Raw genomic sequence first — 14013 nt, forward strand, 5'->3', positions numbered from 1 at the left:
CTGTCTGCCTACAAGGGGGCATATGAAGATCCTCACTCTCTCGGCCATTGCCAGGTATACTACAGATCAAGTCCACAACCTTTACCGACACTGGCAGACAGCCGGGACGCTTCTTTCTCTCGTATAGTAGCGTACATTGTATTGTGTCCGACATGGGGCTAGGCCCTAACGGGACAATAGATGGATTAGGAAAGGAAAGGAAAGACAGCCGGGATTATTCCATAGTCCAAAAAAGTCCTGTTTCCGCCCAATATATGGTATGAGTTCCTCCTTGCGCCATGACAGACCCCACAACTTCCGACATCCTCACGCAAGCGCCATACCAATTTGAAGGTCTTCGCCAGCGCAGATTGCGCTTTTGAGTAATCTGTCTTCGTCTTGGGTGGCTTGTTCGTGGGCAACTCGGTCTTTCTGAGCGAAGAATGATTGCGCGGATAAGCAGGATACCATTAGGAGAGCCCGAAATGTACTAGTGATACACCAGCAATACAGGGTGAGTTGAGCGGAGTGGGGAGCGAATAAATATGTTGTACAACAAGTATCGCAAAATCCAGAACGGGGAGCAGCCGGAAGCAAGGACCGGAAGGAACATGAGGCAGAGGTGGGTTGGACAACGTCTAGCCAAATGGGAATAAGGTATTCACCGCGAAGAGACCTCGTCATCACTGTCGTAAGGGAGGGGTGGGATCGTGATAGTGCGTGTCGGAGGGAGGAACCGGATGGGAAGACCCTTCTGAGCGACCTTGCCGTCCTCGTCGTCAATCTCTGGTGGAGGGACGACCAGGACAAGTCTGAATGCATCCTTGCCATTGAGGTAGAAGCGGAAGAGACGCTTCTCGCGAATGAAGCCTAGTGACTCGTAGAGGGACAGAGCTGCGGAGTTATCAAACTCCGTCTCGAGGACGACCTGCACGAAACGGGGCAGGAGGACGTGAGCTCACCGCAGACAACACAAAGAGACAATACATATAGGATCTACCTCTTCAACCCCATGCTTCTTCATGACCTCTACCGTTCGACGCACGAGCGTACTCGCTATTAGAACGCTGGTTAGCCCGAAAGCCGCAACAGGCCGCGACGGCGACGCACCTATACCCCGCTTGCGCCAATTTTTATGCACACTCAGCATGGCAATATAGCCCCTGTTCGTGACATCTCGATGCATGCTTTGCTTGCAGACGATGACACCTACCGGGTCAGACGACTGACTCGGATAAGCCTACAGCGACCGACACGCGGTCCGAGTCAGTACAGTACGGCCTCGACGACAAACATAGTGAGCCTACAAGGAAAGCCAAGTGTGGCCTTCTCGTCCATATGTCAGTGATGGTGCCACGCATCGTTCGGGATGTCGCTCACCATTGTTGGAGGAAGTAACGGTAGGTGTAGATAACATACGGCTCACTCAGTTCATGCTGAACGAGTGCCATGATATGAGGTAATTCAGACTCGCCACTATACTGCCGGTAGGTTATAGAGTCCATTACGCGAGTGAAGGGGGTGAAGAAGAGGTTCGACGCAGCAATGAGGGTGGATGGGGGGTGCGAGGGAGATGGGAAGTCGAAGTCGGAGGCAAAGGGGCGCGTGTGCAGCGTGTCGCGCGTCGGTGGCACGCGTCTCGGCAGATCGCACCGACCTTGTTCTCTACTCTCATCTCACACTCTCATGTCCTCGGTTTCGCGTCTCCGGGCGATCCTCTCATCTGCATTCAGCGCGCGAGGTCTTCCGAATGGCGAGCAGGAGTTTTTCGAGGAGCTTATGGCCCACAAGCCACAGCTCGTGAACCTTTACGATGTTGGCCCGAGGAATCCGCAGGAGCAACGGGAGCTGGAATCAGGTATGTTCGCGTGCGCCACCGTGTTTGAACGTTACGGAAACTCTTTACGTGCAGGGAAGATTGTTTTGAACGGTCGCTCCGTTGCGGTGAACGCGGACTTCGCCAAGCAGGCCGTGTTCATTTCACAACAACTCGACTGCTCCGAGCGTTATGTTGCTGGCCTCCTCCAAGATGTCATGGCCGACAACCCCAACCTTACGCAAGAACAATGCATTGAGGCTGCCATCATGGAGTACCACACGCGACGGAGGGAGATCGCGGAGTGTCTGGACACTATCCTCCAGGCGGCCGAGCGTGCAGAGACGGCGGACGCGTCACCACTTCAGCAACGAATAGACATGTTCGTTCGACAGCAACTACTGAATCTGGGTGGAAGGGCGGGCGCAGGGCTCTCGTTGGCGATGAAAGTGTTCCAGGAGATCCATAATGTGGGGAACGCGTTGACCAAGGCGCAGGCAGCGCGGCAGAACGCGAAGAGCGAGACTGTACCTCCGAGTCAAGGTGTGTGCTTCATTTTCTCCCTATTCCTTTTGTCTTTCTATGCTTTCTTTCTCTTTATGACGCCTCTATGACGCCTCGCGAAGTAACTCGTGTACGTCGTCTACTCGAAGACGAGTAGCGCGAGTAGCGCCACGCTATGACCTCTCGCTGCGAATTATCAGACTCGTGAACACACCGGTTTCAATGTTTCCTCGCGTTCTCAATGAGCATGTTGCGCTGTGGTTCGTGGCTGTCTATGGATGACAGGCAGAGTCGTGTTCTGCGTCTTGAGACGCCTACGAGATGGCGCCATAGATCTATAGTCTTACTTTCAACAACGGGGCACCTCTCCATAAGCTCGTGATGGGGACATTCGAGGGGAACCTCCAATGCCACCTGTACGCATATATGCAAAGTGGTTACCGCTTAACCCTGCTCCGGCGCGCGTTACGCGGTGCCCATGTACTCGCACATGTGCATACAGTGTGATATTTCATGGAAGTCCAAACACTCTGCATATGCAAGAAGCGCTACAGAGAGCCTTTCCTGTGGCTAGAGGCGATTAGCCACCACTTACCACAAGCTTTGGACAATTGCCATGTTCCCGAAGAGCCCCCCTACCAATCGCCAGTCTCTCTGGCGAAGGACTCTGGACAATTCGTCCCCAACGTCACATGATGTGCCCCTTCCTCCCCGGTCTAAGACTACACTTGCTCGATCTAAATCCATAGGTTCTCGTAGTATTTCCTCATGCTGATCCTCTTCATGTGCAGCTGCAAACGCCGGCCTCGGCGCAGATATTTTGAACGCACGCTGCGAGTCTCTGAAGTACGAGAGACGTACACTAGCAGTGGCGTTGTTCTTGCTCTCGCGGATGGGTCATCTCTCATCCAAGGAAATCCCGAAGGTCGTCGACTGGCTACAAGCGAATCCCCGACATCCTATGGTCTACTACCTTCTTCCTACGGTGCTAGTGGCATTCGACATCGTGGATCCCAACTTACCGAGTGGTCAAGCGCGCAAACGTTTGTTCGGCGACGGGGCTTTGGTGGCGGATATGAAACGCAAGTTTGATGTATCGAAAGAATGGTCAGAACCGGGACTCAAGGCGACTATTCTCCTGCAGTGGACGCTCTTCCTCACCGCTGTACGTCGTGCCGACCCAGCCTTGGAGAACACGGATGGGTTCAGGTCCGACGAGTTGGAGACGCAGATCTGGAACGCGGTCCAGGGCGACTGTTTCACGTACCTCGCGCGGATGCTCACCCTCTTCCAAAGACGTCAGACTGCGCAACCGTTGACCTCGTACGCCTCTTCCGTCTTGACCATCACGGAGCAGGATCTGCAAATTGAGCTCCCGGCAGACGAGTTCAAGCCTGTCATTCTGGATGCGTTGGAGGCCCTCATACGCTCCCTCATCACCCAGGCCTCCTCTGAGCTGCGGAAGATCAAGCAGAGGCAAGAGGACTTGTTGCTCGCGGGAGCGCGCGCTGACAGGACGAGGATGTACCGCTCGACTGCACCGCAAGGCGCTTCACGTTCCGGTGCAGCAGAGACAGACAAGCCCTCCACGCCTCCAAGGAACGACATGGCCATGCTGTTCTCTTTTGTGGGCATGTTGTACTCAATGCTGCCTTCCGAGAGGGCACTGCACTACTGGGGCGCGGGAACCGTCGTCCTAGGCCAACGGACATCATATCGGGAGTACCTCGAACTGACCTCCGGGAAGCTCGCTGCATTCCTCCAGTGGTCAATCTGGTCAACACAAGCCCGTGACATTGACACGTCGATGGCACTTTTCGATATGCTGGCTGGTCTCGCAAATGGCCAACAGTGCAGTGAGCTCGCATACAACTATCTTGTCCGCGGTGGCGGCGACGTCGTGTCAGGAGCCCCCGTCCCCTCGACGTCGACTTCGCACTACAACACTGGTCCTGCAGTCTCTTGGAGCTCCGTCTTTGCTCTGCTCGAGACATGGGCAGCATCTAGTGCTCCGCCTCGCGCGAACCCTCCTCCCGGTCAGTCAATAATGGGTCTTCAACAGGGCCTTGGTGCGAGCCAGGGATGGCAAGCTCAGGCACCGCCACCACGTCCTGCTCAACAAATCCAGCTCTCCCCTCAGGATGTCCTGTTAGCTCAAGCCTTCCTCCGTCTCCTTGCAGTTGTCGTGACGAACTCGATACCCGCTCGCGTTAACATATGCAGTCACGCACGTTTTCGCGCCATCCCCACCATGGTGTCCCTCATTCCATTGGGTGTCCCGCTCGAACTGAAGGGTGCAATTTTCGACACTCTCGCTGCGTTCTGTGCACCTGGTGCAGGAGCGGCTGGTGCAGAGATTTGCAAATCGGTGTGGACGTTGATGGAGAGACTCGAGGTTATCAACGTCCGCGTTTCGGGTGCTGGTGCCGGTCTCCCGGTTGGCCGAGGAGTCGAACTGGAGTTGGACGAGGTCGAGTCGGCATACAGGTTATACCCCTCTACCATCCCCTTCCTCAACCTCCTCAGCACCCTCATCCACACTCCCAGGCGTATTCCTCTTCGTGAGCGAATATCCGATCCGACACCCGTCAACACAATCCCGGAGTCCCTTGGTACCCCATACAGGACACCTGGGATTGGGCCATTCGTGTCTTTCGTGGTCGACAACGTGTTTGCGCGCATTCCCACGCGCGAGTACCTCCGGCCGTCGGACAGATGGCGCATGAACGATCTTTGTCTGTCCTTCATTGAGCGTTGTTTGGCGAGCTTCGAGCTCGAGTCGTTAGTAACAAGCGTCGAGGAGCTACAGCCCAGCAAGGAAGCGGTTGTGCAACTTGCCATCCACCCTGGGTTCGAGTTGATGAGGCGGTTGCTCACTTCCACCCCCCTTCAATCCTTGATTCTTTCGTATCTGGTGGAAGGCCTCGATGGGTTCGAGAAGGGAGTTGCACAGGAAGAGCCATACTACCGGACCACGATCATCCGCGTTCTCAGGATCATCCATCGCGTGCTCGAAATCCAGGATATCTTCCTCGACGTCTTCCTTCCCCTTCTCGTCGAGCTCAACGAGCCAGCGTTGACAGGCGACGTCCCTCCTGTCTCCTACTTCATCCGTTTTGACCAAGCTCTGTCCTTCACCCCCGACTACGTTCCTGCTCTCGCTGCGTACATCTGCTTCCCGTCATATCCCGAGTTGCAGCTACTCAGCGTCAAGATCATCGCTACGTTGTCATCGTCGGCTGCGCTGTCCCAGTTGGCGCTGCTTGTCGACAGGAGCAGTGAGTCCATCCGCATCTTGGAGGGCTATCTGCGGGCTCTGGACACGCATGTTGCCGAGGATGTAGAGGAAGCTGAGACTACCGCCGATCAAACGACCGGTGCAGGAGCGCCAGACATTGATATTTCCTCGGACCTTCTCATCCAAGCCATCCGTCTTGCGATCCTCGACCTCTTCGTCCAGGATACTCACTCGGGTCGCCCGTACCCCAACGTCGCTCACTTCCTCCTGTTCGGTGGGGCGTCTCCGGACAAGCAAATCCAGGATCCCCATGCACTGGGCGCGCGGCGTTCCTGTGTACACTCTATCCTCGACCTCCTGAACTTTGGGGTCCCGCGCATCAAGGGCAAGGAGAGTCGCAGACATCAAGCGCTTGGAGAGCCGCTCTTCATCACTCTCCCAGCGTTCGCGGAGCGGTGCTACCATGTCATCTTCCAGCTGTGCCAGCACCCACGGACCTCCGAAGCTACGATGCGGTACTTGCGCACGCGAGAGGACTTCTTTTCGAGACACCTCGCAGCGATTCCCTTCCAAGCGCCTCCAACGGAGCAGCAGCCGTTCATTGAGGTCGTATACAGCGACGGCTCGCGCGTTGTCACCACAGTCACTGCATTGTCCTCTTTCCTCAAGCTCCGTTCTTGGATCCTCGACTTGGTCGCCCTTGACCTTCATGTGCTCACGAGTCGCGGCCATCAGAAGAGCGTCTCAGAACTCCTGGAGCTTATGTTCGGCAACGAGGAAGACTACCTGGAAGATGGAGGCGACAACTGGGATGCTGACATGTTCAAGCCCTTCCGCGAGGTTGGTCAGTCGCATCTCAGGATGATCGAGTTCGTCCAGTCCCTGGACTTCGACTGGTCAGATAGCTTGGTCGTTCAGCCGCAAAACCTCGAGTTCCTAGGCCAGCTGAACCTGCAGTCCTGCCTCAGGATCGATGAGTCCGGTTGTGAAGTCGTCGACCGCACTGCCCTACTGTCGCTTTTGACCCTCGCCAAGCGGACCTTGCACCTACAAGGCCGGATTGCAAGCAAGGCGCATGCGGACGCACTAGAGGCAGAGAGCAACTACATTCTGGAGAGCTGCGCGATCGAGAACCACAGGCGCAAGATCCGGTACGCTGCTGCAACGGGCTACGAAGCTTGGCGCCGACTCCTCGACATGGCGCTTATGAAGTGCTTTGATCGCCTTCCCTTCGACCGCCGCGAGAACATGCTCTTCGACCTTCTCCACGTTCTTCCCAACTCCCTCGGCTCATCCAACATTCACGAGTCTACCGCCGTCCTCCTCTCTGAGACCATCCTGTCAACAATCACGAAGCTTCGTGAAGACCGGCGTCACCAGGTCCTTCTGCAGTCCGCAGGGGGCGATGTTGAGGCAGGAGCGCTGCCCGCTGAACGCCTCAATGTCCTCCTTCGGAGCATCCTAGAGTGCATCATGGATCACAGTCGGATTGAACTGGTCCGCGGCAACCTCTATGCATCCCTTGTCAACTACCTGCACCTCGTGCTGCATGACGAGGCACCAGAGGGTAGTGAAGAGGAGACCTTTGGGAACCTGCGAGCATCGTTATCGCCCTCGGCTAGCGACTTCGCGTTGGATGAGAGCATGTCTCTGGCGCCAGCGTCGGGTCAGCTCGGGCGACCGATGCAGACAGCAGGCCTCTCCCTCATTCATTCGAGCATCGCGATATTGAAGCCGGCCATGGAGCGTCTTGTCGCCATCGTTTCCCGTGATGCGATTGATGGCACGGAAGTGTGGAAGACGGTCGCGTTCATGCTCCTCGACTCGCTCGTCAGGTTATCACGCTGGGAGAAACATGCTACCTCGCTCGCGGCTATGGCCCGGCAAGGGTTCCTTGGCGGCTTCGTACGCGGCCTGAAGGAGTCGGATCTTCTGCTACAGGCAGTGCTCAAGCCAGATCCTGGTGAGTCGGTGTAGCGTGAACAAGACATGCGTGAGATGCTGACTGATGTGCTAGATGACTTGAACCCGCTGTACGTGTACGAGGCGAAGATGTCGCTGTTGGTGCGTATGGCGCAGACACGCCAGGGCGCGGAGCGACTCTTGGAGGCCCGTGTTCTCCCTATCCTCGCCGACTGTGACTACCTTGACGCACGACCAGAGGCGGACCAAGCATTCCTCGGTGTGTAACAATGCGTCATCTTGCGCGTCAACCAGCTAATACGAGGCCCGTTAGACCGTGACAGCTTCCTCCCCTCCGCTGTCCAGCGTTATCACCAGCTGTTCATGCCTGCCCTGCAGCTTGTGAGCGGCATGCTCATATCTCTCGGTCCCAAGCACACCACTGCAGCAAATCACGTGAGTGTGCTTGCTGTTCACCGTCGGTCTGTCAGCTAAGCTGTGGCATCAGGCTCTGCAATTCCTCTCGAGTCACAGAGACACTGCTGTGCTCCTGCTCAAGAACGAGGTTGACGAGCTGTCACTGTCCGTGATGGAGGAGATCCGGCTCCTCGTCTCACTGTGCGGCAGTGTGGTACATCTGATCCCGAAGACCGAATTGGTAAGTTCTCAATTGCGAACACCAATTAGTTGGTCTGACGTAGAAGCTATAGCTCTCGAGTTCGGGCTATGGTGCGTTGCATGGCGCCATCTCGAGTCTGGCGGCGAAGTGCCTCGGTGATCGATACTGGAATGAGCGTGTCAAGCCACAAACCGACGCAGAACTGACTGATGCGGGCATCCAATCATTGGGTACGTTTCGTGTTCGCGTTGTCGTGACATGTCTCTGACTTCAAGTTCCAGAGTATGCGCCCGAGTCCAAGTTCCGTGCAGCAGTGGCCGTGAAGGAGGAGCTTCTCAAGAGCGCCGTCATCTCGTACCTCGGTACTGCGAGCGACTTCACGGAGGCGGACTTCACGCTCGTCCTCTCGCCGTCCATCACCATGCCCAAGCACGAGGAGCGACCGACGCGCTTCATCGGTGAGTGTCGCTACGCTGATGCACCATGTGCCTTTTTCACTGACTGCTCTCTTCTTGCAGCGACGGTGCCCAGTATCGGTGATGCGATCGAAGCGGTGAACGAGTTCTGCCGGGACCTCGCGCACGTCCTCCTGCGGATCGTAGACCTCTCCGCAGAGCTTGCGTCCAAGGACCACATTCGCGTGGACAACATTCAGGAGGTGCGTCATTCTTCTTCACACTGATCAAACCGCAATGTGCACTGACATGGCTCATCTAGATCGTGCACATCTCGGACCCTGCACTCCTCGAGAACCTGGATATGCGACAGCGCCAGAACCTCGTTGGCCGCGAGCTCGCCTTCTGGCGGGCCGGCGCGAAGCGACGCGCGCAGACCATCCTCAGTGAGTCCGGCCCATCTCTACGAAGCTTTTGAGAATGAGTTCACTGACAAGTGTATACGCGTACAACAGGCACGCTGGAGATGCTCCTGCTCCTGCTCTGGCGACACATAGCGTTCTACCTCGAAGGCCGGCACATCAACAACCCGGACCTCAAGGGCTCGATCGCGCACACGATGCGCTTCGCGTCCTCGCCAGACGTCGACACGCTCCGCGCCGAAGTGCAGCGCAAGCTCGCTCCTGTCCTGGGGGCTCTGCAGTCGCTTGACTTGGTACGCCCATCATTGCTCCCTCCCGTGCCCTTAGCGCGAACGCCGAGCTGACGCTGATATGTCGCAGAACGAGGAGACCTTGGGGAACAACTGGCGCTCGTACGAGAGCTACCGGACGATCATGGCAAGGCGGCTCGCGGACACGGCCGGGCTCGAGGAGGAGCCCGAGCAGCCGCGGGACGAGTCACAAAATGGGCTGCTGACGTACTGATTCCGTTCACCGATTGCCCAACGTTTTCTTTTCTTCGACCAGGACCTCGACTCTTGGACGGACCCCCTGCTTGCATTTGATGTCCACGCTTTGTAACTCTCCACGACCTGCAACGAATTGTATAATAAAGCATAACGTAGCGATGGTTGTGTGCGTCGGGAGATCGTGCCCGTTGACTCTGAGGCTCGCAGCAGTTGCCAGTGTGTCGGGCTTGTGGATAGCGTGGCGGGACCTTCCGGGAGAAGGAGGCTGAGATGAAGAAGAGGTTGAAACGAGGGCAATACGTGTACAGCAAGTAATGGTATACTGCGGCCGCGGAAGCCGTCAGAAGGGGAGCAGACTGCCTGCCCCGCGCAGCGCCATCGTGCCGCCGAAGCGCAGCGTCTGGACGCCCCCAGGGAAGTAGGCGAGCACGTAGGAGACGAGCGCAATGACCTACGCTCGGGGTTAGTACGCGTACACGGTCGGTAGAGAGCAGGGGCGGTAAGCGTACTTGTACGATTGCGCCGATGAGCGACCCGAGGTAGGAGTGTGCCTGGATGGGGAGGGAGCCGCGCGGTTACGTCGATTACGGTTGGGTGCGCCGGCAGAGAAGAGAACGGACGCACCCCTAGCGAGAAGTAGAGTGTTGCACCGAGACTTGCGAGGTAGGCGATGGAGAATGGCAGTCGCTCTTTCGAGAAGAGGTGCTTGATATGGTTGATGGGTCCTATGAGGACAGAGAACCTGCAGCCGGTTCTAGCAGATATTGATAGTGAAGAGCGAGAGCACTCACCCAAACATCACCAGGAGACTCCCCAGACTACACCATGCCCGTCCGCAGCCCTTGAGACATTACGCACGCCATCAGGGTGAACGAGAGGACACACCTGAACGCAAGCGCGAACTTGGCTGGCCGCAGTGCAATCATGGGTATCGTCAGGAACGCAACGAAGAAGCATACGGCGGCCCCGATCAAGCACGCTCCAAAGCCCAGTAACCTGCCGTCGTTGTCGACTGTGTCAGCGTCCCCATTGCCCTCGCTCCTACCGAACGCAACCGCAGTTCGGAGGACAAACGGACGTACCTCTCCCATCTAGACAGCGCAAAGTATGCCTCCTCCTCGTTTGTCCGCTCGCTTGATCGTAGTGGTATGTATCCACTCCCAATGGCATTGTAGAATCGTGAGAAGGGGTTTGCGCCAGCCGAGGAGTTCTGTTGTTGTTGTTGGGAATCGTCATTATTGCCGCGCGCCCAGCGAAACTGGGAGAGGTTGTCGCGGAAGGACTGTTCGGTGGATTGCGCTGGCATGTTCGCAGTAGTAGGCCAGCAGGAAGAAGAGATGATGAGGGTGGAGGACAAGCTTACGGGAGCTCACGCGCACGCTCCGGTCCGCCAGCAATCTCGCCCGAAATGGCAATACAAGCGCCCGCCGGCTGAATCTATTATGTACTGCCGCTCGATCTTGTTTCCTCCTTGTCCTTGACCACCTCGCAGCTCCAAATCAGTTCTTGCTCAAGCCTTTCTTCACAAGAAGGGACTTCCAAGATAGACATGGACGGCTTCGCCTCTGCCTTCGCGGGCTTGCCCTAGTGAGCGTTGAGGATGTCATGCCGTAACAGTCCGGCGCCCTCACAAAACATCCAGCTTCTCTCCAGGAATGATGATCAACCGCTCTGAGACCTGCGCGACCCGCAAGCTCACCCAATGCACGGATTTCGGCGTGTCGATGAATGACATCTCTAGCAAGTTCGCGCGCGGCCCCGCAAACGCGCCCGACATGTCCCCCGCCGACTTCATGGCCCGCAAATCCGTTGTCGATCAGGTCGCGGACTGGTGCGAGGCAAACGCGGGGAAGGAAGAGTGGGCACCTATCTTGTACCAATTCGAGGCGCGTAGACAAACAAAGTTTCCTCCGGCGCTGTGCGCTCATACGTCCGTTCTGCAGATCGTAAAGTCCGCGGCTAAGCGGGAGGTGCGCTCGTCTACGAACAATGTCTCTGTGAGCGCCGCTGAGTTCTGCCTTTACCGAAGCGTGATTGGGGACACCTTGTGTTCACGGACATGACCGTTTCGCGCTTCCTCCTCGTCATGACGTTCCCCGAGGCGTGCAACTGCGGCAACTACTCCCATCACGACTACGATGCAATCACCAAGTATCACGCAGACCGCTTTATGTCTCTCCTCACGTATCTGAACGGCGAATGGGAATGGGGCAACAAGCCGCGCCTGTGAGCACGCCTCGTCTTGCTGCTTCCTGCGATCCTCAACTTCATGGTTGGCCCAGTGTCCGCGCGACATACGTCACGCCCAGGGAGCGCTTCAAGGTCAGCAAGGAGTTCCTCGAGGACATCGAGGCCGCTGCAGGCGACCACCGTGTGGCCGGGAGGCCGCCCATCTTCCAGGTCACGGCAGACAAGTTCATCCCGACTCTCCTGCCTAGCGAGCTCGAGAAGATCGACAACACCGTTGCGCGCGGCGCTACTTCGAAGAAACGTACGGGCAACGCCGTGCGCGACAAGGTGCTCGGCTCGAAGGAAGACCGCCCCGAGGTCAGCAAGGCGTTCAAGCAGACGAACATGCGGCAGTGCGGATACTGCGAGGAGCCAAAGGAGCTGAAGAACCTGTCGTTGTGCTCTCGGTGATTCAATCACTTCCTCTCGCAGCCTGGAGTATATTCTCATCGCTACTTCTTTGCAGCTGCAAGTTGACTTACTACTGCGGAAAAGAATGGTAAGTTGCGGCTGGCAATGCTACTTTGTTTGACGTGCTCACTGCTTTGCTTTATAGCCAACGGATGGCGTGGCCGTCCCACAAGTTCTCGTGCAAGAAGGCTTCGGAAATCAAGGCTTGAGCGTGAAGCTTTGAAGCTTGACCACTTGTGTACTAACAGGCGCCTCTCCCGTGTCGGACTTACTTGCCTCTTGAAACCAACTGTTGTACCTCGCTAGCACTCACTGACCTCCAATGATTACTAAGTCCCGAAACTGAAACCTCCGTCGTCAAAACCAACAGGGATTGCGATACATTCGCCTCGGCAGGCAATATCGTGGCACACCGGCAACCACGGTCAGGCCCAGAAGCATCCAGAGCGTGTGAGCGCGTCAATGCCACAGCCCGTATAAAGCATGGGTTGCCCCGACGCAGCAGCGGGCCCCTGCCTGATCATGAACTTCAAGCTGCTGAGCTCAGTCTTTGCCGCCGTTCTCGCCTTCCTCGCCTTCCGCGCACTCAACAAGCCTCTCGGAACCAATCACATCCAGCACATTATGTCGACAGACCCCGTGATGGGCGCTAGCAAGTTCAGCGACTCCGCAGTCTTGGCAGAGATCGCCAAGATTCGGTGCGCCCAAAGCATTGAGCGTTGAGCTCGCGAGTATGAGTGTAGACTGACCAGTGACGGTGAACGACGTGCAGCAAGGTCGCCGAGGTCCCGCGGCCCGCGCTCGCGTCGGGCAAGACGGCGTGGGCGATGGCGTGGACGCACATGGTGATCTGGTATGCGTGGAAGAGCGCGTACTTTTACGCGGACAAGTTCCCCGAGGGGGACTTTGAGCACTACCGCAAGTACGCGACACTCTCCATCAAGTTTTTGGTGGACCACCACGATGCGGAGGAGAAGACACTGTTCCCGATGCTCGAGAAGAAGATCCCGGGCTCGATGGAGAAGAACCACGAGCAGCACGAGGCATTCTTGCAGCCGGTGCGACGCCTGATTCAGCTGTGGTACAGTGGTGTCCTTTGCTGACGATCCTTGCATAGCTTGGTGACCTCCTCAAGTATCTTGAGACTGTGACGGCCGACAAGTGGGATGCGGCAGCTTTCAGAGCGAAGGTAGTTTACTGGCGCCTCTAGCATGTTCTGCCTGCTGACTGGTGAAACCATAGGTTGACGCCTTGCTCTTCCCGGTCATGGAGCACCTGGCTGATGAGCTGGACTCGCTGGAGGCGGAGAAGGTTCAAGTTCCTCCGCCGCCGCTAGTTCTACCCAACGTCACTGACCGATGCCTCCACGCAGCTCACCGCCAAGTTCACCGAGGACGAGCTCCAGGCGATCAACACGGCGACTCACAAGGCGCAGGCGACCGGCGACTCGAAGCTCGAGCTGCCCTTCGTTGTTCAGGTGCGCTCCCTGCAGGCTCTTCTGCAGCTGGTGCTGATTGATTCACAGAACCTCCCTCCTGGGTGCGAGTTCCCGCCCGCCCCGGGTTTCGTCAAGAATGTGCTCGGGCCATGGATCTTTTATTGGAAGTATGCTCCCTTGTGGAAGGTTAGTCCGTGTGCCGTGTTCTGAGTGGGTCTATATGGAAGTTCACTAACGCCTTTACAGTATACTGCATACCCTTGGAAGCAGGCTCTCCCTGTGTCTGTTCCGGATTTGTAATAGTATCATTGTGCTTGGTATCGCCATGCATGTTATTCTTTCGTGTAACTCTCTCGCTACCTATGCAGTTTCTTGTTGTGCGACGTCTGCGAGGGCTTCTTCATCGACTGCAGGAATGATGTCAACGCTCTGCATTGACTATGTGCGACGATACAACGTGCTATTTCTGCACTCTAGACCCAATCCTCGCCGCGGTTATGGTCAGTGGTCGACTGCGGCCTAGTATGATAGGGAGGCTAGAACAAGCGCGGATACATATGATGTAATCACAA

General features: G+C 56.7%; 5 protein-coding genes across 5 annotated transcripts; 3 read left to right on the forward strand and 2 right to left on the reverse strand.

The window, feature by feature from the left end:
* Positions 1–428: 428 nt before the first annotated feature.
* L226DRAFT_533035 (acyl-CoA N-acyltransferase) lies at positions 429–1560 on the reverse strand. The gene is made up of 5 exons (XM_067680373.1): positions 1360–1560; positions 1287–1305; positions 1090–1219; positions 980–1035; positions 429–907 (listed from the first exon to the last, which is right to left on the reverse strand). The coding sequence occupies exons 1-5, from the start codon at positions 1482–1484 to the stop codon at positions 641–643; spliced, it is 597 nt and encodes a 198-aa protein (XP_067537599.1). The 5' UTR covers positions 1485–1560; the 3' UTR covers positions 429–640.
* Positions 1561–1636: 76 nt separating this feature from the next.
* L226DRAFT_533036 (uncharacterized protein) lies at positions 1637–9787 on the forward strand. The gene is made up of 12 exons (XM_067680374.1): positions 1637–1837; positions 1892–2338; positions 3091–7500; positions 7555–7719; positions 7774–7895; positions 7948–8097; positions 8150–8288; positions 8340–8516; positions 8577–8716; positions 8776–8899; positions 8969–9168; positions 9236–9787. The coding sequence occupies exons 1-12, from the start codon at positions 1666–1668 to the stop codon at positions 9377–9379; spliced, it is 6390 nt and encodes a 2129-aa protein (XP_067537600.1). The 5' UTR covers positions 1637–1665; the 3' UTR covers positions 9380–9787.
* On the reverse strand, positions 9704–10669 carry L226DRAFT_459167 (ER-to-golgi vesicle protein transport Sft2; the record flags this gene model as incomplete). Its single annotated transcript, XM_067675495.1, has 6 exons — positions 9704–9814; positions 9873–9914; positions 9988–10105; positions 10155–10181; positions 10249–10359; positions 10446–10669. 6 exons carry the CDS (start codon positions 10667–10669, stop codon positions 9704–9706), a joined length of 633 nt encoding a protein of 210 aa, XP_067537601.1.
* A 175-nt stretch (positions 10670–10844) lies between these two features.
* Positions 10845–12359, forward strand: L226DRAFT_505005 (uncharacterized protein). The gene is made up of 7 exons (XM_067678009.1): positions 10845–10950; positions 11006–11249; positions 11307–11333; positions 11393–11589; positions 11646–11999; positions 12059–12091; positions 12149–12359. Exons 1-7 carry the CDS (start codon positions 10913–10915, stop codon positions 12210–12212), a joined length of 957 nt encoding a protein of 318 aa, XP_067537602.1. The 5' UTR covers positions 10845–10912; the 3' UTR covers positions 12213–12359.
* A 162-nt stretch (positions 12360–12521) lies between these two features.
* Positions 12522–13828, forward strand: L226DRAFT_533039 (uncharacterized protein). Its single transcript, XM_067680375.1, has 7 exons — positions 12522–12701; positions 12776–13061; positions 13121–13192; positions 13246–13314; positions 13376–13480; positions 13529–13627; positions 13688–13828. The coding sequence occupies exons 1-7, from the start codon at positions 12526–12528 to the stop codon at positions 13739–13741; spliced, it is 861 nt and encodes a 286-aa protein (XP_067537603.1). The 5' UTR covers positions 12522–12525; the 3' UTR covers positions 13742–13828.
* Positions 13829–14013: the final 185 nt, after the last annotated feature.

Source organism: Lentinus tigrinus, assembly GCF_003813185.1.
Source record: "Lentinus tigrinus ALCF2SS1-7 unplaced genomic scaffold L226scaffold_7, whole genome shotgun sequence".
Taxonomy (NCBI): Eukaryota; Fungi; Basidiomycota; class Agaricomycetes; order Polyporales; family Polyporaceae; genus Lentinus; species Lentinus tigrinus.